Here is a 25,075-nt window from a genome sequence, read left to right as displayed (position 1 = left end):
ATGGCTTCCCCACCACTGGGCGCAGGTCAGGGACGCTTGGTGGAGCACGCCTGTAATCCCAGCCGGTTGGGCCTCACTGTTTAAGGCCAGCCTGAACGTACACGTTCAAGAGACTCCATGCCAACCAACGGCTTGTCGTGTGCCTGTTGTCATGCGTGAGCAGCACAAGGCTTACACGTCACACACCCCAGGGCCGACCCCACTTCAAAAAGAACCAGCAGGAGAAAGGGCCGTGTCAGCCAGATCGGGGCTAGGCCTCGCTTTCTGCTGCCGGGCAGGGAGACGCAGGCTATGGCCGTACAGGATGGCAGCGGCCATGGTGGAATGACTGCGGTGGGCATCAAGGTGGGCACGAGGAGCCGGGGCGATCACGTGGCCCCCTAGGGAGGGCCGGTCCCCAGGCACGCACCCGCCCAGCCCCCTGCCCCCTGCGGAACGGCCACACGGCCCCCGGTTCCTCACCGAGGCCTTTCTGGGGGGCCGGGGAGCGGAACTCCATGAGGTAACTCAGGTAGGGCTTCTCCGTGCTGAGCTCGTAGTACCGGATGTTCCCATCGCCCTGGGAACAGGAGGCGGAAGGTAAGGAGGGTGGGGCGGATGGGGGGGGGCAGGCGGAGGGGGAGGGCGGGCAGCGGGGAGGCCGCAGAGCCGTCTCGGTGCCTCTGAGATGGTCCAGGAAGGCCAGGGACCACTGAGCTCCCTCGTGGTTCCAGCACGGGGGGCTTTCTAGTGGGATGGGGAGTCAGAGCATGGGTGCGTGCGTGTGCCCGGACACACGCAGGCGTGTGTACACACACGCAGGTGCACGGCCGAATGGCGCATCATGCCTGCGTCATCAAGTGCAGGCACACGCGCACACATGAACGTGTGTGTGAGCACGGTCTCTCATTATTATTATTTTTTTGGCCAGTCCTGGGCCTTGAACTCCGGGCCTGAGCGCTGTCCCTGGCTGCTTTCTGCTCAAGGCTAGCACTCTGCCACTTGAGCCACAGCGCCACCTCTGGCCATTTTCTATATATGTGGTGCTGGGGAATCGAACCCAGGGCTTCATGTATACAAGGCGAGCACTCTGCCACTATTCCCAGCCCCAACATCTCCTCGCGGGCGTCTCAAATTCCATCCGTGGCCGCTGTACTCGAGGCTCAGCTCTGGCTTCCCACGTCAGCCCCGCCCCACCACGCCCGCCATTCAATCAACTCCGTCACTCACACCCCAGTAAGAACCCAACCGACGACATCAGACTTGAAAGCAGGAGCCGACGGGGGGGGGGGGGGGGGGGGCGGCGGAAGGGAAGGGCAACACCCAGGGCCCTGGGTTGGTTCATGGCTGGCTTTTCCCAGGGGTGGGACAGAAGCCAGGGGGGAGGGGGGAGGATCTCCTCTGGTTTCCCCAGGCCCTCCCCCACCTTCTACTACCTTCCCAGCAAGGTAGAGCATGTGGGTGTCAGCATCATAGAAGGGGAACAGGAGGCCGGAGAGCCCGTCAATCTCCTCCTCGATCAGCGGCATGGAGAGGTCCTCCTGTGGAGTGAGGGGGGGCGGGGGGGCCGGGCCAGCGTTCAGAGGCGCGTCACCTGGCGAACCCCAGTGAGGCCCAGCTACGAGCTCCGATCACAGAGGTCGGGGGGAGGGGGGACTGCCCGCTCTCCCCCCCCCCGCCCTCCCCCCCGCCAGAGCTCAGATCTGGGCTGCCTGCCGAGGCTGACCTGGTCCCAGAGGGCGATCTGTCTGGTGTTCCACCTGGAGACCCCCGTGGTGAGCAGCCGCTTCATGTTCCCCAGGAAGACCACCCTGTTCACCCTGTGGTTCTTGCAGTTCGCCTCCTGGGGGTTGGGGGGGGGAGACAGGGGGTGTGGGTGAGCTGGGCCCCAGCCCCTGAGCACTGTCCTGGGCTGGACTGACGTCTGCATCCGGATCCCAGGGCAAAGATCCGGGCAGAGGTGACACAGGCAAAGATCCCACCGCGGAGAGATGGCCCTGGGTCACACCGGGGGGGGGGGGGTGGTCCCCAAAGGCCGCCACCAGCGTCCTCGTTACAGGAGGTCCTCATCTGTGAGCTGCAACACCACTTCTCCACTCTACCGTCCCTTCGAAAGCGCTGGGGGGAGCGGGGTTCAACTCTAGGTCCCCCCGAGACTGCGGGCTTTGAAACTCAGCCTCTCCACGGCTGGGGGACCCCGGCGGGCCGATGGCGACAGCCGCGCTGCAAGGCCCGAGGCAGCGTCCGTCGGCGCTGACGTGGGCAGCTAGGATCCTCCGGCGTCTTCCGAGGTGATCGCACCCGGCTCAGGCACGCGTCTGGCTCGCGTAGCAGACGGCCCCCCAACGCCGGGCACGTCTCCTCTTCTACCTAGCCCCGTGACTGGCAAATGCGGGTGCTGGTGGAATAGTGACTGGGAGGAGGTGGGGCCAACGTCCGTTACGAGACGCGAACGTTGAGGGCTGTGGAGGGAGGGCAAAGGTGGCCGGCGGCACTCCACAGGAGCCGCAGCCATCGTGGGGACTGTTGTCACAGAGACCTCATGGGGACAGTGGTCATGGGGACCCTCGGCATGGGACAGTCATCCCAGGGGTCATCGAGGGGACCCTCGGCATGGGGGGGGCCCTTCCTGCTTTCCTGGCCTCCCTGCATTGTAAAGCAGTGCCTTCTGAACAGAAGAACCTCTCAGAGACAGAAGCCAGCGCTCCACGACGGCGTGGGAACTAACGGGAGCCTCGTGCTGCGTGCGCTCTGAACGGTTCCCATGTCCCCCCCCGAGGGAGAGTCTGCGGGGTCTACACGCCGAGGATCCGCAGCAAAGAAGAGCAAAACTGTGACGTGTGCAAGAACACAGAGGGAACTGGGGGTGACCCATCACCTTAATAAGCCAGGTTCAGAAAGACAAAGAGCATGTTTTCCTCTCACTTGCAAGAAGCTAGGCCTAAAGTGTGTGTGTGTGTGTGTGTGTGTGTGTGTGTGTGCGTGCATACACATACACACAACTGTGGGGCTGTCTGGCAGAGAAGGGTGGAAGAGGGAATACGGATGAGAGGGATGGAGAATGTTTAGGGGCAAATGATGCTGAAGTCCATTGTGTCTGTGTATAAAGATGGAAGACGGAACCCCAGTTTATAAAAGAAAACTGTTATAAAAAAAAGAAAACAGGGGAGAGGGCAAACAAAAGAGCAATGGGAGGGAGGCTGGGAATAGGGCCTAGTGGTATACATGAAGCCCTGGGTTCGATTCCCCAGCACCACGTATATAGAAAATGGCCAGAAGTGGCGCTGTGGCTCAAGTGGCAGAGTGCTAGCCTTGAGCAAAAGGAAGCCAGGGACAGTGCTCAGGCCCTGAGTCCCAGCCCAATGACTGGCAAAACAAACAACAAAAAAGAGCAACAGGGGAGTCAATCAGTTCAAAGTACAATGTATGCACGCATTAGACACTATGGTGAAACGCCCTTGTACCATCAATGTACACTAATTAAAACCCTAAAACTCTTAAGAAGCGCAAATAAGTGCTCATGGGTTATTCCCAGCTTGGCACGTCATTCTTCCTCACAGCCAAGGGCCGGGAGATCCGGGCTCAAACTGAGCTCATTCCACACCCAGCCCCCCACCTGAAGCCGTCTGGTGGGGATGGCACCCCAACTCACTTCCCCAAGCCCGTTCCACACCAGGGGCCGGGCAGCGTCCAGTCCCCTCCGGGGCCGCCATGACCCCCCTCCCTCCGCCCCCCACGCTCTAGGGAGGGCTCTCCACCTGCAGGACGCGGCCGGAGCGGGGCTCGATCACGCGCAGCTTCTTGTCCTTGCAGGTGGTGGCGAGCAGGCTGCCGTCCGTGTTGAAGGACATGCACAGGACCACGTCCGTGTGGCAGTCGATCATCTTCACCGGCTCGCCCACGTCCAGGTTCCAGATGAGAACCTGTGGAGGAAAGCGTGTGTCTGTGTGTGTGTGTGTGTGTGTGTGTGCGTGCGTGCACGCGTGCGTGCGTGTGTGTGTGGCAGCGGCCGCCACTGTCTGACGATGCTACTGGGCCCTCTGGAGGAAGGCCCAGACGTCCTATTTCTCAAGCCCTTAGCAAAGGCCCTTTCCCAGGTCCTAGGCCCAGCCTGGCGTCCGCTTCTGCCACCAGCAAGGAGGAGCCGTGGCCCCTGGCTGGGGGCCCAGGGGGTGGCCCCTCTCTTGAGGGGCGTGCACGGGGACCGAGAGGGCTCCGTGTTCTTCTGATCACGTGAGCAGCGGAGGCTACGGGCAGGGAGTGGACATTCTCCCAAGCCCGTCCACCAGCGGAGAAGGCAGGAACGACGTCACCAGCGACCAGGGATCCCAGGAAGAAGAGTGGGGTGCATGGGGGTGCTTGCTTGGATGTGTGCAAGAGATGGAGACCACGGCAGTCTGTGCTTCTGGGCCCCACCCCCCACCCCGACCCCCGCGCCGTGCCCGGCGTCCCAGGGGTAACGCACCTTGTAGTCGTAGCCGGCGCTGAACAGGATGTTGTTGGTGGTGGGGTGCCACTCCACCAGCCCCACGCGCCGGCTGTGCCCGTGCAGCTCCAGCCGCGCCACGGTCATGTTGCGCTTCAAGCCGCCCTCGGGGATCTCCCAGATCCGCACCTGCCGGGGGAGGCGGATACACAGCTACCCAGACTGACACTCCACCTCCTAAGGCCGTCTGGGTGGCGCCCACAGGAGGGGCTGTGGAGGGCCCGGATGTGGGTGATGAAGGAGGGGGGCTGCCGCTCCCCCTTGCTTCTCTGAACGATGCCACGCCACGCGAACTAAGAGGCTGACTTCCAGGACGCCGGTCCTCCCGTGTGCGGGCCACGCTCGGGACCACCGTGAAGATGTCGCAAGGGGATTTCAGCCACCTCCCCTTGCCCCTCCACGCCCTGCTAGGCACTCTGTAGCGTCCCCAAGGCCGCGTGGCCCTGTCCCTCAGTCCGTCTCTCAGGGATGGACTCCGGAGGGGGCGGGGCCCGTGCGGAAGGGGCGGGGCCTGGAGGGAGCTGCTGTTTTCCTCTTGGGATGCAGCACACAGGGCAGCAGAGCAGGATGACGAAACGCCAGAAGGAGCGGGGAACAGACGACGAGGCCCAGAGTGGGCACCCAGCCATCTCTGCAGCCAAGGACCCCGTGAGGGCATTCGCCGAGGGCAGGGAGTCTGGAACTCGAGCCAGGGGATCTGCAGGCCCCACTGCGCCATCTGGGGGAGTGGGGGGGACACGTGTCCGGCCAGCGTCCTGGCAGCATAGAGTGAGAATGGTGGCGCAGTTTACAAACAAAAGACCTGCGGAATTAGAAGCCTGGTGTTGTCACCACTAATGGCATTTATTAGAGTCCCAACGGGGCGTCGGGGGCAAAGCACACGTGACGACCACTTAGAACGAAGGCCACCCTCAGGCAAAGCGGAATTCTACCCTTGTTAGTGATAAGGAAACAGGAAAACAGCTTTGTGATATCATTTACAATCTGCTAGAACAGCCAACCCAGGGGGGAGAGAAAGCCAGTGTTGGCAAGACTGCTTCTTCTTCCTTTTTTTTTTTTTTTGGCAATACCGGGATTTGAACTTAGGTCCTTAGGACTGCTGGGCAGGCAGGCATTTACTTCTTGAGCCATACCTTCAGGTAATAATTCCACTCTTAAACTCCATACAAGAAGCTGGGGGCATGGGCTAGGGATATGGCCTAGTGGCAAGAGTGCTTGCCTTGTATACGTGAGGCCCTGGGTTTGATTCCCCAGCACCACATATACAGAAAATGGCCAGAACTGGCGCTGTGGCTCAAGTGGTAGAGTGCTAGCCTTGAGCAAGAAGAAGCCAGGGACAGTGCTCAGGCCCTGAGTCCAAGCTCCAGGACTGGCCAAAAAAACAAACAAACAAAAACAAACAAACATACAAACAAAAGAAGCTGGGGGCAGGTGGCTCATTCCTATAAACCTGGCTACTCAGGAGGCTGACATTTGAGAATTACAGTGCAAAGCCAGTCCAGGCAGAAAAGTCTGTAAGACTCCATCTCCAATTAACCCGCAGAAAAAAAAGCCTGGACTGGAGGCATGATCCAAGCGGCAGAGCACCAACTGTAAGCAAGAAACTGAGCAAAGCTTGAGCCCCTGGGCTCAAACTCTGGTACTGGCACAAAATCAAAGATGTTCCATACCAGAACGTCTCGAGGCATGAAGATGTTTATTGCAGCATAAACAGAAAATGTAAGAATTCAACAAGTAACCAATGTTAGGGGAGCAATGCATATAGAAATAATAACTTTTAGGGGAACAAGACCACATGTACTGTCAATATGTCACGGTAGCCATTTGACTGGAACCCCAAAGGCTAGAATGACGATGGAGAACAGGATAGAAAAGGCAAAGGCAGAGCCAGGCCTAGGGAGTCCGGCTGAGAATCGGGGTGTCTGAAGAGAAACCTTCTCATGAGCATCCTGACCAAAGAAGACCAGAGAAATGAGTACTTCCCTTACTTGTGTCCCTGAGAGACCCCCCAAAGCCCATGTACCCACCAGCTGGGAGTTTGGGGTGTGAAACGCGGGTTCTAGTCTGCCAAGGATTTGTCTGTATCTATGTAAATGTATCTAAGTATCTATGTATCTATCATCTATCTCTATTTCTGCCCTATCTATCTATCTATCTATCTATCTATCTATCTATCTATCTATTATAATTTATCATCTCTAACTAGCTACCTACCTACCTACGATCTGTCTGTCTGTCTACCTACCTACCTACTGATCTATCTGTGTTGGTCATGGGCTTTGAACTCAGGGCCTGGGCACTGTCTCCGAGCTTATTTGTTCAAGCTCTACCACTTGAGCCACAGCTCCACTTGGGACTAAACATTTTGTCTAACCAACTGGAGATAAGAGTCTCACAAACTTTTCTGCCCAAACTGGCTTTGAACCTCAATCCTCAGATCTCAGCCTCCTGAGTAGCTAGGATGACGCGCGTGAGCCGTTGGTACCTGGCTACTTTATCTCGCTAAATGGCTGGAGAGCCATCTTGTTGTTGTCCAACTATCCCAAGATGAGCTTGACCCAGGTTCTGCCCATTTCTCTTTCAGGATTCCAGCTCATTCTGCGAAAATCCTCGCACAAGTGTGTGCTCTCGCAGGACAGAGGCTATGGGTGGCTCATTTTTAGATGTGGAAAGGCGAGGAGCAGAGCTCGGTGGTGGGTTGTTTACCTGGAACCTTAGCACTAAGAATACACACGTGCACACACACGCGCGTACCCCCCCCATCAGTCTTATCCCCCCCCCCCATTCCATATGTGATCAATGCCATTTCTCCAGCTAGGAGTTGAAGGCAGGATAGCACAGGGCAGCTGCGAGCAGAACTGGTACCCTACCGGGGTCTTCGGGGAGGAATCGCTCCATCTCTCTGGGGGGGAAGACAGCACAGCTTGGCAAAAGATGCTGGGCTTGGCCAACCTCCCTCCTTTCTCCTGGGTGTGTGAGCTGCCTCTGGCGGCGGAGGGGGGGGGGTGGTGTGCCTGCCCCCCTCGAGCCGCTGCTTTCCCTCCCCCACCTCCCCAAGACTTGGAGCACGAGGCTTGGAAAGAGATGCTGCCGGCTGCCCTCCCTGGCTGCGGCAGAAGCTATAAAAAGCGCAGCCCAGCAACAATAGGTGACATCACTGGGTGGGAAGGGCTGGACTCGGCCACCGGCCCAGGGAGAGTCACGGGGGGGGGGGGGGGGGGGGGGGGAGTGGGGAAAGGGGCTCCAGCTAGCCAGGCCGGGCGGGCGGGACTGGGGTCTGAACTGATCCCCTGGGGATAACATCGCCCAGGGTGGGGCCCCGGGGAGGTAGACACCTCAGTGTCTTCTGCAGTTCCCAAGGACTAGTGGGTTCCGTGGGGACTGGGGTTTCTCCTCTGGACCCCTTTGCTCTATGTCCCCCACCCCCCCAGCCTGGGTTTGGGGCGCGGTGCCTGGCGCATCTGCTTCTGGACATTGTGTGTTTACCGTCGGGGAAGCTGGACTGGGTTCCGGGAGGGAGGGAGTTCTTCAGGCCTGCGTCTCCAGGTCCTCAGCTGGGAGCCCAGAGGCCAGCAGAGGCTCCGCCCACTGCCTCCCAGGCCCGTCAGGGCAAGTCCTGAGAGAGGGATCTGGGCAGGCGGCACGGCTCTGGGCCTCAGTTTCCACGCCCCCGCCCCCCCCCCCTTGTGTCTGTATAACCAGGGCTGTTGGGGAGTTGCCTAAGTCACTCTCTCTCTGTGTGACTTCACCTCCCTTTCCAGAACAGCTGGGCTCCAGCCTTGGGGACTGCTGGCTTCAATGCCAAGGCCCTGGGACTCCTGGCTGGCGGGGGGGGGGGGGGGGGGGGAGGGGGTGGAGGGAGGGCTCGGAGGGGGTAAGACACCTGAGGCTCCGGTGGGGCTTTGGGCCAAGCTTCTGGAGCAGCTGGCCTGGCAGGTGTGGGGGGAGCTTAGCGCCTCTCTGAGCCAGCCTTAATCTCCTCTCAGGATCAAGCAGCTCCAGCCAGAAACACCCCACCTCCAGCCCTAAGCCTGTCCTTCCTCTTCCTTCCCACCCCCCAGCCACACCCTCCCCGGGGGGGCGGGGGGGCTGCCCCCTCCTCCCCGAGGAGGCGGATCCCCCGGTCCCTCTCCAGCTAGCTCTCCTTCCCTCTCCGCTGCAGGGATGGTGGCCACCACCGCACCATCCTCAGGGCTCCCCTGGACCTCAGCTTCTGCCCAGATGGCCAGCAAAGCCCAGGCTCCACTTCCAAGTCCAGCGCCCCCCACCCCTGCACCCCAGACTCCCTTCCCAGCCTCCGCCCTGCTCATTCTCTCGCCGATTTCCCCGGGGGGCACCCCTCCTGCAAGCACCCCCACCCCGACAGGCCCGGCCAGGGCAGGGTCTCTTTCTGGGATCCCTTTCACTCTCTTCCTGTGTAAGCCAACATCCTGCCTGTCCCGCGTCCAGCTCTCCCAAACTTCCTTTCCTCTCCCTGCTTGCGGGCCCCGGCGAGTCTGGTCTCTTATGCACATCTGCACGGTATTTCCTATTGCTTTGGTGCCTTTTCCAGGCACGGAGCAGGGCTGGGATGAGAGGCATTTTTGAGGTGCCAGGCATAGAGCTGAGGACAGGTCTCATTATGAGTGTTTCAGAGAGGGCAAAACCAAGGGCCAGAGAGGTTAGGTCACACGCCTTCGGCCCTCCAGCGGGTCAGCGAGGAAGCTGAGATGCCGTCTCTGCCAGATTCCGCGGCTGAGCTCCTTCCAGACCCCAGCAGCCGGGAGGGCAGCAAACACAGTGCATGCAACACAAGGGACGGGTGTGAGCACAGAGCACCTTCAACAGCTTGCTCATTCCCCCGGGGTCCCAGAGCTCAGGGCTCCCCTCAGGGAGAAGAAGGGTCCATCCAGAACCAGGTAAGTCCACGATGAGTTGCGACTTGAGAAGGAGACAGGGGAAGCAAGCCCAAGGGCCGTACCCTCACTTCTCCAAGAGGGACCTGCTCTTTCAAGGAGCCAGAGGCCTTGCTGACACTCTGCTGGGTGGGCGGAGCTTGGGGGCAGAGGGAGGAGGAGCAGAGATCCCAAGTCCACAGGAAACACATGCTCTTCTGGGGTTCAGCTGTGAGCCAGACCTGCCTCGAAGAAACCTTGGTGCAGGTTCCTGGTCACCAGTGGCCTAGAGGCCTAAAGACACGCATTTAGGCCGGCCCAAATAAGAGCAGGAGTCCTTCATTTCAAGGGTGTCTGCAAGTGACAGCACCCCACAGGTCCCTGAGCAGAATGGAGATAAGGGTGCTGCACCCCGGGGCTCCCTGACCCTGGGGGGAGGGGGGAAGGTGGGTAGTGCCTCCCCTCCCTTCTCTCCAGAAGCCCACCCCACTCGTCCGCCTCCTTCCATCATTTTTGCCTAGTGCCTGTTCTCCAACCACGATTCTCCTACCTGAACAGTTGGGATTACAGACATGAGCCACCATGTCTGGCTTACTTTTTGGGATAGAGTCATGATAAATTTTTTCCCAGGTTGGCCTTGAACCGCAATCCCCCCTACTTCCTCTTCCAGAGTACCTGGGCTAGCAGGCATTTGCCACCACACCCTGCCCTGATGGAGACTCTACTGTCTCTCTCTCTCTCAATAATTGATTCACTTGTTCTTTCATGTTGACCTTTCCACCATCCACCAATCCAACTAGTAACATAGCTAGTTATCTTTCCTTCTATTCCTCATCCAGCCATTCAACTCCTTCATTCATCAGTATAGTCATCCTTCTATCCACCAGCCATCTATCCATTAATTTATCCTCTAACCATCCATCCATCCATTCACTCATCCATCACCTATCCATCTGCCCACTACTCATCCATCCATCCATTAATCTACTCTCTACCCATTTATTCATCCATCCGCCCATCCACCTACACCTTCATCCATTCATTCATCCATCTACCCACATCCACCTATCCATCCACTCACTACTCATCCATCCATCCATCCATTAATCTACCCTCTATCCATTTATCCATCCATCCATCCATCCATCCATCCACACCTTCATCCATTCATTCATCCATCTACCCACCACTCATCCATCTACCCATCCATCCACCCATCCATCCACCCATCTTCCCACTACTCATCCATCCATCCATTCATTAATCTACTCTCTACCCATTTATTCATCCAGCCATACATGCACCCATCCATCCACACCTTCACCCATCTACCCACCACTCATCCATCCATCCATCCATCCATCCATCCACCCATCCATCCATCCATCCATCCATCCATCCATCCATCCATCCATCCACCAACACTTGGCCCTGTGCTAGATGCCAAACACGCCATGGTCTCTGCCTTCAGAAGCTCACTGTCCAGCCTAGAAAGACTACAGAACTGAACTCTGGGTTCCTTCAAGTGCCAGAATCCCGAGCATGTGGCCTGACGTAGGCTATGCCTGTGAGCACAGGTATACCCTGTAGCTTGGCTGGAAGTTTGACTAGAAATCTGATGACTGCAGCCTGGCTGACCTGGGACCCCTCCCTGAATACCCGTGACAGCCAGTAGTGCCCAAGGAAGGAACAGACACAAAGCAGCTTTGAGACAATGCCCTGGGGGGGGGGGGGGGCATTTACCAGGCCAGCCTGCCAAGCCCAGAGGCTGCCCTCGGCCCTGCATCATGGAGCACAGCCAGGACCGAACCACACACCTGAGGGGCTCTGGGTTCAATTCTCACCTACACTGATTGTCATCCTTCTAAACCCATGCAAGCCAAAAACACAGGGTCTGCCCAGTGCCGCGTGGGCCGGCTTCTCTTCCATCCCCCCCATGGGCTAGCTGGGAGGGCGAGGAGAGGAGGGGGGCACGGGTCCCCACTCACCGACGTGTCCTCGGAGCAGGAGGCGATGATGTTGTCAATGAAGGGGTTCCACTTGACATCCAGCACATTCCCCTGGTGGCCACAGACCTTGGGGTAGTTGGGCTCGATCCTGCCTGTCTGAGGAGACAAAGGAGAGGGGGCAGGGTTGATTAGCGGCCCTGCCAGGATAAACTTTTCCCTGGGATTATCAGCTGGGGGAGGGTCTCCCGTAGCCTCACTTTCTGTGTCGTGAAAAACCAATCCCAGCGTGCCCTGGGCGCGGCTGGACCCCGTCGGCTGGAGCCCCAGTGGGCCTTGAGCGTTGCCAGCCTCATAATCATGCTGAGGTCTTAGCGAAATACCAAAAGAAGCCAGTCCCAAGCCCAGCCACACACACACACATACACACCGCCCCATGACCCGTGTGCCCCCAGTGCACCGGCAGTTTCCTGCGGCCCAGCCCTCTCCATCCCTAGGGCCTCAGCTGCGGGAATCACGCTTCCAACCCCATGGCCTTGGACCACTGTTTCCTCAATGCTTAATGGTTAACAATGGGGTCTCCAGGGGAAGGACTTCGATTGGTGCATTAGCCGGTTTTTGAGGTGTCACTAGACGGTACAGATTTCAGGTTAAAGAAGGGACTCCACCCACCCCCAGACCAAGGAGCCCAGGGTCTGCCCACTACAAGCGACCAAGTGTCTTCACTTCCGAGAGTAACAGACAAAATCCAGCCTTGGGAACAGAGCAGCACCGTGGTTCAGCGTGACGGACGCTTCATAGTTAGGGTTGCTGTTCCTCCTCCAACTGGTTTGATTCTAAGTTAATGCAATCGCAGTGTTAATCAAGGCTGTGTTTGGTAATCAGTTTTCTGGATTCCTAAATACGCTCACCAACAAAACACATCAATTGTAGTGCTGGTAGGTGTGTGTGTGTGTGTGTGTGTGTGTGTGTGTGTCTCCTAGGGCTTAAACTCAGGGGCTAGGCCCTGTCCTGAAGCCTTTTCCTCTTTCCAAGGCTAGCATGCGAATTCTTGAGCCACAGCTCCACTTCTGGCTTTCCAGGTGTTAATTATAGATAAGAGTCTCACTGACATTCCTGCCCAGATTGGCTTTGAACTGCGGTCCTCAGATCTCAGTTTTCTGAAGAGCTAGGACTACAGGCGTGAACCAGGGGTGCCTGGCTGGCTATAATTATGCTAGCTGTAAAAATGAAAAGAACAAGCCGGGGGAAAAACACCCAAGTCAGATGTTCTCAAAGCAGCTTAGTAAAATATGCAGGGTCCAAGCGGAGGGAAAAGATCCGTGAAGGTGAAGGACATTGCATCATTGCAAGCAGGGTGGAGGCAAGGGGCCTAAGGGTGCAGCTCACCTGCAGGCTGCCCTGGGCGCGGTGCGGGGGGGGGGCTCTGAGCCCCGTCCAGGGTGTCTCTGAACCCCGCAGAACCTCTGGGAGGCAAAGCCTGTTGCAGAACCACCCGCACTGCGGCTTCTGCTTCCCAGGCTTCTCCCCTCGCTGCGGAACTGATTTTGTGCACGGAAGCAGAACCTCCTCTCACCTGGAGAGAAACAGCTTCGCACGGCAGAAAACACACGCCGAGCCGGAGGCAGAGTCCCCCGCGCGCTGGGCTGGGTGACCTTGAGCGGGGCCCCGGCCCCTCTGGGCTTCCCGGACCCCCTCAGAGCTGAGCCGACGCCCCTCGTGACCCACCCTGTGGGGCGCACATGGCACCCTGGAATGAAGTGCTTTCCCGGGCAGCACTCCCGGGACCCCCAGATCCCCTGAGGTATGGGTAGACAGGAGGGCCAGCCTGGCAGTCGCCAGGAAACGATGGAGACCGGAGCTGCTAGAGCTCACGACGCCCCACCGCTGTGCCAGGCAGTTGGGAGGTGGGTGGCACGATGCCACAATCTCAGCCTCCTCATGGATGACAGACGGGGCTGGGCAGCTTGGCCTCGGACCTGCCACCTGGAGACACCTCTGCCTTCTCTGCTGGCTTCTTCGGGAGGGGCGTGAGACCACAGGCAAACCCGGGGAGACCGAGTCTCGCATCCCGGGTAGGAGCTCCCGCGCCACCTCCCCTAACTTCCTGGAATCCTCTCCCTCGCCCCCTGCTCTCCCTTCTAGGCCAAGCCGTAAAGAGAAAGGGTGGGGGGGTGTCGGTGCGCTAACATACCCCCAGAACCTTCGCGGCCGGCCCCTCGCGAGTCCTGAGCTGCGCAGGTGGAAACCAAGGCCCCCCGGGGAAGTCTTGGGGTTTAGTGTGATGTCGCCAGGTGGAAAGCCACCGTCTCCACCCATCTGGCAGGGCTGGCAACCTTCCCGCGGCCCAATCTGCTCCCGCCGATGCCAGTCTCCCCCCCGCCCCGCCGCCAAGGGGGGCCTGCCCCACCTCACAGCGCTGCTCTGGGTGTCACACACACACCAGCTCCTGCCCAGCACCCCCCTCGCCCCCCCACTCCTGCACAACGCGGCTGCGGAGGACAAACGCGGCTGTCATGTGCGGCAGCCCGGGGCCAAGCGCTGTGAGTGCCGTTCTCCTCCGTGGCCACGGTCACGTGGTGGGGCGTGCAGTCCCCCCTCCTGCACACGTACACACGAAGCACCCCCCCCTCCCCCAGGTCAGTGAACCCAGCCATCTGGGGGAGTGGGGGGGACACTGCAGGAATGTGCTCGGGGAAGGGAGAGGGAAGGAGGGGCGGCCCGGCCTCCCGGGCGTCCCCAAGACCTGACCTCTGCCCCGGGAGGGCAGGAAGCCCGGCCCGGCCTCCTCGAGCACAGCTGAGCCAGGGGCCAGGCTCTGTCCCCACCCCCCACCCCCGGCCCCACCACGGAGGGGACAGGGACCTGGGTGAAGGAAAGGAGGGGCAAAATGGCAGCCAGGGGAGGCGGCAGGCACCCAGGGAACAGGACTGGGCGGGAAGAGGGCAGGCTCCCAGCCCCAAGCCACCCGCCATTTCCTTCCCGCCCCAAGACGTTCAAGTTGGCTCCCCAATGAGCTCTCCCCTCCAAGAACATCCCAGAGCATTCCTCCACCATCTGCCAGCTCCTCCTCTCCCCCCAGCTCCTCCTCCTCCACCTGCCAGCCCCTCCTCCACCCTCCAGCTCCTCCTCCTCCTCCCATGCCTCTTCACCCACCAGCTCCCCTTCTACCTTCCACCCTCCAGGTCCTCCTCCTCCCCCTCCCTCCCCCCAGCTCCTCCTCCACCAGCCAGCTTTCCCAGAATAGCTGCCTCCTGCCAGGGAGGAAATGCCTGCTCTGAGAAGCCACGGCAGGCCAGGCAGGGCTCAGCACCCCCTTACCATAAGGACTCAGCACCCCCTTACCATAGCGTCTCTCTCTTTGAGCCTCCCGGGCCCGCTGAGCCTCACGCCCGCACCCCCCTGAGCTTTGTGCTGGCGCCCTAAGCCCTGGCATCCTGGCAGTTGGCTAACTGGGGGCCGGCAGGGCCCCTCTAAGTGCAGCCATCTGCAGTGAAGGGGCTTTGTGCAGGAGAGGCAAAGAAGTGGGGGGACCCGCAGATGTCCCCCGGGGGAGGGTGTGGTCAGAGGGCTCCAAGCCTGGGGTCCCAGTCCTGTTTTAAACAGGCTCTGTTCATTTTTGTTTTTGTTGCCAGTCCTGAGGCTTGGACTCAGGGCCTGAGCACTGTCCCTGGCTTCTTTTTGCTCGAGGCTAGCACTCTACCTCTTGAGCCACAGCGCCACTTCCGGCTTTTTTGTATATATGGGGTGCTGAGGAATCGAACCCAGGGCTTCAAGTATACGAGGCGAGCACTCTACCACTAGGCCACATTCCCAGCCCAGGCTCTGTTAAAAACAGCGCTGTTAGGCCACGTCCAGGCCCACTGAATCGGAGTCTTGGGTGGCTCACAAGTGCCCCCGGCCAGCACAAGACAGCTGCCAGGGTCGGGGCCCCGCTTGCGAGTGTCAGGGGCCCGCGTTCCTGCCCTGCCTTGGTGACGCAGTGGCTGGCCCTGTGGCCATGAAAGCAGGCCTCTGCCACACCGTCGTGGACGGTGGTGACAGTGGAGGGAAGTGACCCTACAAAGCTGAAGGCCAAGAGGAGAAGCGGGAAGAGGAGGCAAAAAGGAGAGGCAAGGGGGAAGCCGCCCAGCTCCGAGTCAAGGCCCCTTGGTGGGTTCACGTAGCTCCCCACTGCTCCCCAGCCCCCCACTGACAAATGAAGCTGCCCTAGCCCTGGAAGCAAGACCCACTCTCAGCGCACACGCGCGCACGCGCACAAATACACACGCGCGCGCGCACGCACACGCGCACACAGCTGATTGGACCCGAAAAAGCATCTAACTCACGCTGAGCCAATCAGATTCCCAGATCTGTCCCTCCTCCACGTTCCTACACATAGGCACAGCTGATTGGACAGGGGCGTACAGGGAACTGAAACGGAGCCAATGGGATCCCTCATCACCCTATTTAAAGTTCTGACCCTCCCGTACCCTATGCGCTTCCCTGAGTTCTCTTCTCAGCATTAACTCACCTTCTAGTACGGCTGGAGGTGGCTGGATTTATTATTAGGATGTGGCCAGGGAAGGTTAGAATTTTGGCCTGGGGTCTCTTGTTTGGCGCTTTGTAAAAATGTAGGGAAGCTCAGTCTGGGGTTCTCCGTAGCAGGACGTGTAGCAGCTAACATTTATAGAGCATCTGCTAGGTGTTAGAATGTTGTATGTCGGCTCCTCACGTTTCTCTCTCTCTCTCTCTCTCTCTCTCTCTCTCTCTCTCTGCGTTTGAATTCAGACTAGCATTTGCTTGGCTTTCTTCCTCAGAGGTGCTCTACACTTAAGCCATACCTCCGCCCTGCTTTTTTGCTGGTTATTCTGAAGATGGAACCTCAAAGGCCGTTTCTGGCACAGCTGGCTTTGAACCCCAATCCTCTGGAACTCAGCCTCCTGAGTAGCTAGGATGGCAGGCGTGAGCCACCAGCACCCAGTTTCTTGTCCGTGCTATAGATGATGACTTGCCCACATTCAGGAGCAACAGGGAGAACTCAGAGCTGAAGTCACACAGGGTTGGGTGGGCCCTGGTTTATGGCTTATGACATACTTATTAGGTTAGATTGTCTGTGCCTCATATTCCCTCGGGTATTATTTGTTTATACTATTATTATTATTTCCATTTTAGACCTGAGACAGGCTCAGAAGAACAGTGGACTTGATCCACATCACACAGCGAATAAAAGGCAGAGCTAAGACGAGAACCCAGCTCCTTACAGATCCCAGAGATGGCAGACCAGTCTCTGTCCTGTCCTTGGAAGAGTCCTCTCCCTCGCAGGGCCTGGGGGGAAGGGCAGATCCAAGGCGGCTGACCTGGGGAGACAGGAAGTGAGCAGCGAGCGGCTCTTCCCTGCGCCCTGGCATGACTGTGACATCTCCACCAAGGGGACTGACAGCGAAGGAGAGGCGGCTGTGGCCCGGGGCACCCGGAGCTCGCTGGCAGGGGCACAGACACCGGTTCACGCTAGACTGGAGGCCCATCCACCCTGCCACCTCCCTCAGATTACCTTCTGCTCTATTTCCCAATTCGAGCGTGGCTCACAGAGCTCGGGACAGCGTTGTCCTTGCAGCCTGTGGGGGCGACGGCCCCAGAGGCACAGCCCCCCCCCCCACACCCCCACACCCCGGGCTGCTCTTAACATGCCAAGGGCAGACAGGAGAGCACTTGGAAAACGGGCTGGGCTGTTGTCAGTTATTCCCAGGAAGCTCCAGGGACTTTCACAAGGGCAGGTCTCGGCCTCAGCCAGGCGCCAGGGGCTGGCGTCTGCCATCCTCGCAACTCGGGAGGCTGAGATAGAAGTGTGTCAACCCGGCTCTGCGCCCCAGCATCCGGAGGCAGGCTGCACTGCCCATCTTCATCAGCAGAGGGCGGCAACGTGCCGGTCAGGGACAGCTGATTCTACAAGGAGGGAATTTCACAGCCAAACTTCCCAGGGCTGAGGGGCCAGGGGCTGGGGCTCAGGGGGGCCTGAGCACTCTGAGTTAACTGAGGTTCACAGCTGTGCCCAACTCACTCAGGGTTGTTTTGGATCTGTTTTTTTGTTTTGTTTTGTTTTTTTCCAGTTCTTAGAACACAGAGCCTCCAGGCTGATACCGGAGCCAAGCCTCCCGTCGTCCTTTTACTTTTCCCTTTGTTTTGAAGTCAGGGTCTCTTGCTAATCTCGTCCAGCGGCGTTGGACTACGATCCTCCTACCTCCACCTCCGGCCTGGCAGAGATATCAGGCCTGCGCTCCCTGGCCTGACGGGTGATTCTTTATATGGAGACGAAACCTCGCCTTCTGCAGCTTGGGTGACTAGCCCCATACACGGAGACCCCAGCCACCTTCCCCCCCTTAATGTTCTCTCTGCCTGTCCTCTGTTTCTGGGGTCCCGTGTGTTACCCCCCCGGCTCTTAGGAGTGGCTGGCCCTTCGGTGATGGGAGGTGGCTTTCCTTCTCACTGTTCCTGGGAGAATGGGAAGAAGGACCATGGCAAATTCGGTGGCTGACACTCCCAGCGACCCCCTCCTTTACAGCCACTGTGGAAGGCACATCTGTGGGGGGGGGGGGACCCTGCACCCCACCTCTGGCGGCATTTCTGGGATTCCCGGATCTCTTTCCTTAGAGGGTCACGTGACCACCCCGCGGTCACCCCGCCCTCCTTCCCCGCAGAGGCTTCAGGCCCCGGGTGGGGGGGGATGCGAGTGGACAGTCCAGTGTCCAGCAGCAGGCTTTTCCTGGCTCGCTGGCCCCCGGCCCCCAGGTGGCCCGCCTGGTCTGGGCCTCTTCCACGCACCACCCCACCCCCTGCCCTGCCCCGTGGGCCCCAGCCTGTGAAGGCAGGAAGGAGGCACAGATGGTAGGCGGGCAGCCAGCCCCCAGCCAGGCTCACCCAGCTGCCGTCTTGGAAAGTGCCCTGCACAGCGGCTCCCTGCTGCCTTGAAGACTGAGAGCCAGCCAGCCTGGTCCCAGCTGTTCCCCTCAGCCCCTGCCGGGCCGAGGAGCCTGCAGACAGACTGGGGGTGGGGGGCGCACAGACCCCAGAATGTCAGCACCTGGCAAGACCAGGCCGAGGGCTCCTTTCATAGATGGAGAAAGTGAGGCCCGGAAGAACAGAGGCACCTGCCCGAAGTCACCGTGGGGCTTACAATCTGGGGATGCCTCAGGCCAGCCGCACACACAGCCCGTCCTGCGGCTCTACGTGGCTGGCTAGTACCCACGGTTCTGCCCTGGACCTTGGATGTGGGGTCTTGACCCTGAGGCGGAGCCTCAGACCTCCACATGAAGGAGGAAATCTGCAACAATGTCACCAGTCCTAAGTGAAATCTCATGGAGGGGGCAGCACCTTCCTCAATACATCCTGGATGCTTCCAGATCTCTTCTGCACCCTCCAAGTACTGTGCATGCTCAGGAAATGGATTACTCCTGAGGGCTCCACTTGATCACGCTGCCCAATGCACCAACGCAAAGGCCCTTACCTTAGTACAACCCCAGTCCACTTCCTGATGGTTGAATTTCAACACCATCAGGGTCTTCTGGCCCGTCTATTTGATTTCTGTACTTAAGAACTTTTTGAAGGGGCCGGGCACATTGGGTCTCCCCTATAATCCTAGCTACGAGGGAGGGAGGCCCCAAGTAGGAGGGCTGTGGCCCAGACCAGCCTTGGACAAAAACGTAAGATGCTACCTAAAAATAACTAAAACGAAAAGGGGCAAAGGGTCTGGCTCAGGTGGTACAGTGCCTGTCTAACAAACAGGAGGCCCTGAGTTCGAATCCCAGTACTACGAGAAAGAGGAAGTACTACCAAAAGGGGGAAGATGGGTCCATGGGGCTTTCTAGACTGCCGAACAAGTCTAGGCCTGCTCCCACCGAAAAGTTAAGAGCTTGTTTTCTTTGAACAACGGTTTCTGGTGTGAAAGCCAAAGTCTGACCTCATAAAACGGAGAGAATTGTCACGATGGGAAGGAGCGGAGCATGCTGGGGCGGGGGGTAGGGAGGCTGGGCGGGGGGGGGGGGGGTGGTAGGTGAGGAGTCCGGAGGCCGGGCGGGGGGCCTGCTCGCTTCCTGTACCTCACTAACCGGCCTCAGTGCCCCCATCTGCAAATCTCCGCGTTCCGAGCGCTGCTTTCCCTCTCCGCCTGTACCTGACGGCCCACTTAGAAACTCGGGCACTGGTTGCTTAGCAACTAAAACCAGGGCTGAGCGTGGAGCACAGAGAGGCCTGGGATGCCACAGAGCAGCTCTTGTTTCCCGAGGCCGTGGAAGCTCTGAACAACCCCCCCCCCTTCCACCCCGGCAAGCGACCTTTAAGCGCCTTGGGGTGGGGCAGAGGCAGGGACAAGAGGAGGCCATCAGGAAATGGCAGCAGCCCTGGAGGACTGGACCAAGCCTGGGGTTTCTCAGGCCGGGCACACACAGGAAGCCATTGTTCTGGAAGCTGCTGGAAAAGGACCAGGGTAGGGGTCTTGGCCAAGGCCTCAGGCCCTATTGGGGCCGGAGAGATGCTCTGTTTCAGGACCGGCGCTCGAGTCCCCGTCTCGACGCCCCCACGTCACGCCTGTGCCTCGCAACCCTGGGGTCGTGGCCCAGGGAGGGCTGTGGATTCCTATTGCGCAGGCCCAGTGGAGGGGTCCAGGCCTGGGGGGGGGGGGCGGTGGGCCCCACCCTGCACTGGATTTCCAAGAGTGATGCAGGGACCTCTTCACTCCCGGCCGTGCCGCGGCACTTCCAGAGGGGCCAGCAAGGGCTCTGGCACCGGGAGGGATGGCCTCCTCCCAAGGCCGGGCGCTGGAGACGCAGCCGCGCCTCCCTGGTAACTAGGTTCCCAGCAAAGACTTCCCGGGAGCCACGTCGTCCCGGAACGTGGCTGGCTAGGTGAGGCCGGTTCCACAAGCCTGGGCCTCCGCCTGTGCCAGCGAGCCCCTCGGGCTCCCAGAGCCCCTCTCCGCAGCCTGGCTTCTCCCCACCTCCCCACCCCCCACCCCACATGCCTTCCGTCTAGGCTGGGGAGGCAGGTGCAGGACGGTGATAACACGGATGGCAGTGGAGAAGGCAAACACGAGTCTCCCCCGGGCTGGGTGCAGACGCTCGGCCCAGCCCAGCCCAGCCGGGGGTGGGGGGGGCACTGGGGTGCCCGGCGGAGCAGGAAGGGGTCGGCCGGCCATGAGGATTTGGCATGGCAGTGGCTCCTGGCTATTGAACACCTCCTGGGTGCCAGGCTACGGCTCAGTGCTTTAACAACAGCACCTGAGAGAACTCGGAGAGAAAGAAAGAAAGCACCCGGATGGTTTTTATAAGTGGGGAAACGGAGGCACCGGCTGGTTTCTGTCTGGGGGGAGGGCTCCAGACTTCAGAAGGAAAGAGGGGAGTAGGCAAAAGCGGGACTGGGAAAGGGCTGCGCGTCCAGGCTGGAGCCCCCGGGCGGCGTCGGGAGACAGTCCAGAGTTAGAGAGCTAAGCGTCCAGGCCGGCTTTTTCTCTGGAAGGGGAAGGGTGGAGTTGGGACGGCACCGCAGAGGGCCGGGGTGACTGTCCAGGTTCCCCTAGCACCCACCAGCCAACACTGGATCTCGACCCCCGGGATGCCCAAACCACGGGAAGCTGGACCCCAGGTGCTTGAAGTGAAACAAGGGAGCGACGCTGGGTTTCTGCTGAACCGTCTGCCTTTGCTTTTCTCAAAAAAAAAAAAAAAAAAAGAATATATATATATATATATAAGCAGCCATTCTTCCAAAAAAGGGAAAACCACAGAGCAAAGCTGTCAATCTCCTGCCTCCGACAAACTGAATAAAGTAGTCATGACTTTTTCTCCCCTCCCTCCCAGTCACTTACAGTACTGCCTGTCACAGGCTTTGAGATGCAAATTGCACCAAGCGGAAGGCAGTGCAGAACAAAGAGCAATTGAAGAAAGATCTGAAAAATGGATTTAGGAAAGACTCTGAATTCCCTCGGAGAGGGGAGATTTGGGGCTCTTTTTTTATGGGGGGTTGGGAGAGGGCAGAGAGGAGGCGTTCAAGATGGCTAGGGAGTGCTCCGGACCTGAATGGGGGTGAAGGTTCCGGACCCAAGGAAGTCCAGTTTGGTGACAGACCTTGGCATCTGGCTGGACCTTCGTTTTGATATCAGCCTCCACCATCCCGGGAGGTAGAGGCCACCAGCTTCCGGATGTGACTCCGCCACAGTGAGAAAAGCCGGCAGGACAGGCGATAATGACCCACTGGCTTGGGTGGGTGTGGCCAGCACACCCAAGGGTCAGGGAAGCCCGGCCCTCCCCACCCCTCTGGGAGGTGGGCAGGTGTACACGGTGGTGCGGCAGGGAGAGGGACCTGAATTCAAATTCTCCTCTGCTACTCATGTGCTGTGCAACCTCCAAGGAGCGGGGACTTCTCTGAGCCTCTGATTTCTTCATCTGTACTTCCTCCCCGATCTTGTCAGCCTGGCTCTGGGAGCCTCAAGCTGCAGGAATGGGGTAGAACACCCAGGGAGACCTGTGGGTAACAAGGCCTCTGGGCATGGTGCCTGGCCCTTCAGCTGCGCTAGGCAATCAGGGTGCTGATTGCACCCCATCTGCAACTTAATGTCCTCTCCAGAGAGGCAGAGCCAGGAGCTGAATGCTAACTAGGAAAAGCCAGGCTCCGGCCTGTACAGCGGCAGCCTGAACAAGAGCTGAAGACAAGCCTCCCCTCTGTGGGGGCCTGCGGGCAGCCAGACTGGAGCGCTGGCACGGAGAGCTCGAGGGGCCAGCTCCGGTACTGACCGGTGCGCCCACCTTAGGTCCAGCTTCTGCTTGCCTCTGTAGCCTCAGTTTCTCCCAGTAGAAGACGGGGATAGTGCTCCCTGCCTGATCGGAGGATGGGTGGGAGGCTGGACCAGGGGTGAGTGACCCCATCCCTCTGGGCAGGGCTGTGCCCTGGGAAGTTTTAAATCATAAAAGCTGTAGTCCTAGCAAGCTGGCTTTGAAGGAATCGGGAGGGAGGGGGGCAAAGAGGGGCTCCTGAAAAACTGTGGGGCTCCTGGAGTGTGGGATCTCGGGCAGAGGTGCTGGGGTCCTGCAAGCTCTCCCTTCCTCTGCCAGAGCCCCTCAGAGAAGCCAGAAAGGAAGAGAGGGGGCCCGTGACGGCGTGGGGAAGACTTCTGTGGTTGTCTTGTTTGTGCCAGTCCTGGGGCTCGAACTCAGGGCCTGAGCGCTGTCCCTGAGCTTCTTTTTGCTCAAGGCTAGCGCTCTGCCACTTGAGCCGCAGCACCACTTCTGGCCGTTTCCTATATATGGGGTGATGGGGAATCGAACCCAGGGCTTCATGGGTGCTCGGCCAAGAGCTCTACCGCCACATTCCCAGCATTTTTTTTTTCTTAAAGAATACCAAAAGAGACATTTTCTGTGGCCTGCCGGTTGCCGAGGGTGGAGTGTGAGGCCCGAGCGAATGATCACGTGTTCACTGCTCCTCACCCACGTGCAGAGCCCCATCGGGGACCGTGGCGAGTGCCTGGAGTCTCTGCAGTGCGTTCACGCCCGCACAGAGCTCTCTGAGGGAGAGTTCTGTCCGGCGGAGGGAAACTCAAGATAAACTAACCTCTCCTTCCCGCCACGGGGCCGCTCCTCCCCCTCCCGGTAAACGGGAAGCCGGAGCCCGCGGTGACATCAGCGGTGACATCAGCGGTGTCCTAGCCCTGCCCTTCACCCACCCCTCCGCGGGGCACAGGGGCACGCTGAGCTCCCCACACCAGGCTCCCCACACCTGGAGGAAGTCAGGTGGCGTTCCCCCCCCTCGCCCCCTCCCCCACTGGCCCTCCCCCTCCGCTGGTCCTCACGCACCCCCCACCCCCCACACCCCACGCCAGGCCCTGTCCTCAGGGTCAGCTACTGCTGCTCTGGTGGGTGCCGCCCCCCCCCGCCCCCCAGCGCCCCCAGGCCCCGAGGCCTCGGCCTGAAGATCCACAGCCTCCAAATCCCCGGGGCCCGAGGTGCGGAGCGCCCAGGCCACCTACCTGCTCCAGGGGGATGACCAGGAAGGAGCCGCCCCCCGCGCTCTCCGTGACGATGGCCAGGAAGCGGGCGTTGACGGCGCAGAAGTGGTTGTCGTGCACGTTCTTGGTGATGGGGACCCCGTCGAAGCAGTGCTCCCGGTTGGCCACCTTCCCGTAGACGTTCCGGAACTTGGAGCTGCGGTACTGCGGACGCCAGGACATCTGCGAGGGGCCGGGGGAGACATGGGGTCAGGCCGGCCACGGGTGGACACACGGGACACACGCAGGACACGTGGAGGACACGCAGGCACACAGAGAGGACAGCTGTGGGGGCAGCCCATCCCCCATCGCCACCCTCTCTTCAGACTCCTGCCACCGGGGCCGTGTCACATCAAGGCGGTGCCAGGTGACTTTCCCAGCACACCCCGGGGGGGGTGGGGGGCACGAAGCACCTGTAATGCAACCGCTCAGTGGGGTGGAGGACTTCAGTCTCCGATGTCACTTACAACAAACCTATCCAGGTTCCGGGGTCCCCGCCCAGGCCCACTGAGCCCTGAGTCCTGTGGACAGGACCCCACCATCAGCGAGGTGGTCCGGTAGCCCTGCACCCTCTCAGTGGGCACACTGAAGCCCCAGCCCCGTTCTGGAGCCTGAAGTTTGCCCTCCTGGTGTTTCCTTGTCCGGCATGGACAACAGCAGCCAGCAAGCCCCGCTCCCTGGCTGGGGCTGGGGTGGGGGGCAGGGGGGAGGGTGGGGGGGGTTGAGTCTAGCCTTGCTGCAGGTGGTACCCCAGGAGGAAAGCCTTAAGCGGCGCAGTCCTGCAGAGCGAGCCCGGAGCTCCGTAAGTGCTAAGGGACCCCAGACGCCCTCGATTATGATCTTCCCACTGCCAAGAGCAGGGTCCCCCCGTCCCCCCGGAACCATCTTAGGATAGACAGGGAGCAAATCTCCTCATGGAGTTTCCAGTGTGGAAAGGCAGATGGAAACAGCACCACAGGACCAAGAAACGAGCTGGGAGAATTCGAACCCCAGACTTGACGTTCGGTTGAAATACAGCCGGGGAGCTGGGCCACACAGAAGGAGGAAGGTCAGCCTCTTCCAGGAGACCCCACCTTCCGCAAATGCCTTCCCTTCCCTCCCTCCCCTGCTCCCTCCTCCCGTCCTCCAACCAGAGGGGCCGAGGGGGCGTGCCGCGATGGATGGGACGGCCTGGCTAGAGCATGGACAGAGGGGTCGGGTCCGAACCTCTCCCTGGCGCTGCCACAGAAGCCAGGACTCTACCGCCGTCCCCTCTCCCCCTGCGGGGAGAGGGCTGACCTCGGATAACCCAGGAGTTCTCTCCGGGAGAGGAGGAGGAGGAGGAGGAGAGCGCCGTGCTGGGCGCTGCTGGTTCCAAGGGCAGGAAGGGGCAGCCAGAGGCTCTGGCTCCTCTGCCGGGGGTGGGCAGAGCCCTTGGCATCTCCCTGGCTGGGGCCCTGGGCACGTGGGTCTCCCTCTGAGAGAGGAGGCCCGGAAGGAAGCAGCCACTGTTTTACAGCCGAGGGCCCTTGTGGCCTCTTGAGAAACGGAAGCTGGCCTTTTCCCTCCTCTGGGATCATCACTACGTCCGCCCCCGCCCCCCGCCCCCCCCATGGAATTGAACTGCGCCCTGTCCTCGGCTCTCAGAAATGGCTCACGCTATCCAGCCGGTGATGGCGAAACCTGCTTCTCTAGCTGGATCACAAAGGCGCACGGGCACTGCTGCGTTCCCATCTTGGGCTCAGGTGCGGGGAGCTCGTTTGTGGCCGTGGCCGCACACAGGGACTAGGAAGTCACCTCAGCT

At 59.9% G+C, this 25,075-nt stretch overlaps 1 protein-coding gene across 1 annotated transcript in view; it reads right to left on the bottom strand.

Annotated features, from left to right (window-relative positions):
- Positions 1-25,075, bottom strand: part of Coro2b (coronin 2B) — a 49,761-nt gene that overhangs the window by 3,110 nt on the left and 21,576 nt on the right. Inside the window, exons 2-8 of the mRNA XM_048329690.1 lie at positions 23,275-23,475; positions 11,328-11,444; positions 4,445-4,594; positions 3,738-3,902; positions 1,706-1,822; positions 1,416-1,520; positions 463-559 (exon numbers count right to left, since the gene is read on the bottom strand). Coding sequence (XP_048185647.1) covers positions 463-559; positions 1,416-1,520; positions 1,706-1,822; positions 3,738-3,902; positions 4,445-4,594; positions 11,328-11,444; positions 23,275-23,475 — 952 coding nt within the window. The remainder of the gene's footprint in view (positions 1-462; positions 560-1,415; positions 1,521-1,705; positions 1,823-3,737; positions 3,903-4,444; positions 4,595-11,327; positions 11,445-23,274; positions 23,476-25,075) is intronic.

The sequence above is a fragment of the Perognathus longimembris genome, chromosome 20 (assembly GCF_023159225.1).
Source record: "Perognathus longimembris pacificus isolate PPM17 chromosome 20, ASM2315922v1, whole genome shotgun sequence".
NCBI classification, from domain to species: Eukaryota; Metazoa; Chordata; class Mammalia; order Rodentia; family Heteromyidae; genus Perognathus; species Perognathus longimembris.
This window is presented reverse-complemented; position numbering and strand designations above follow the sequence as displayed.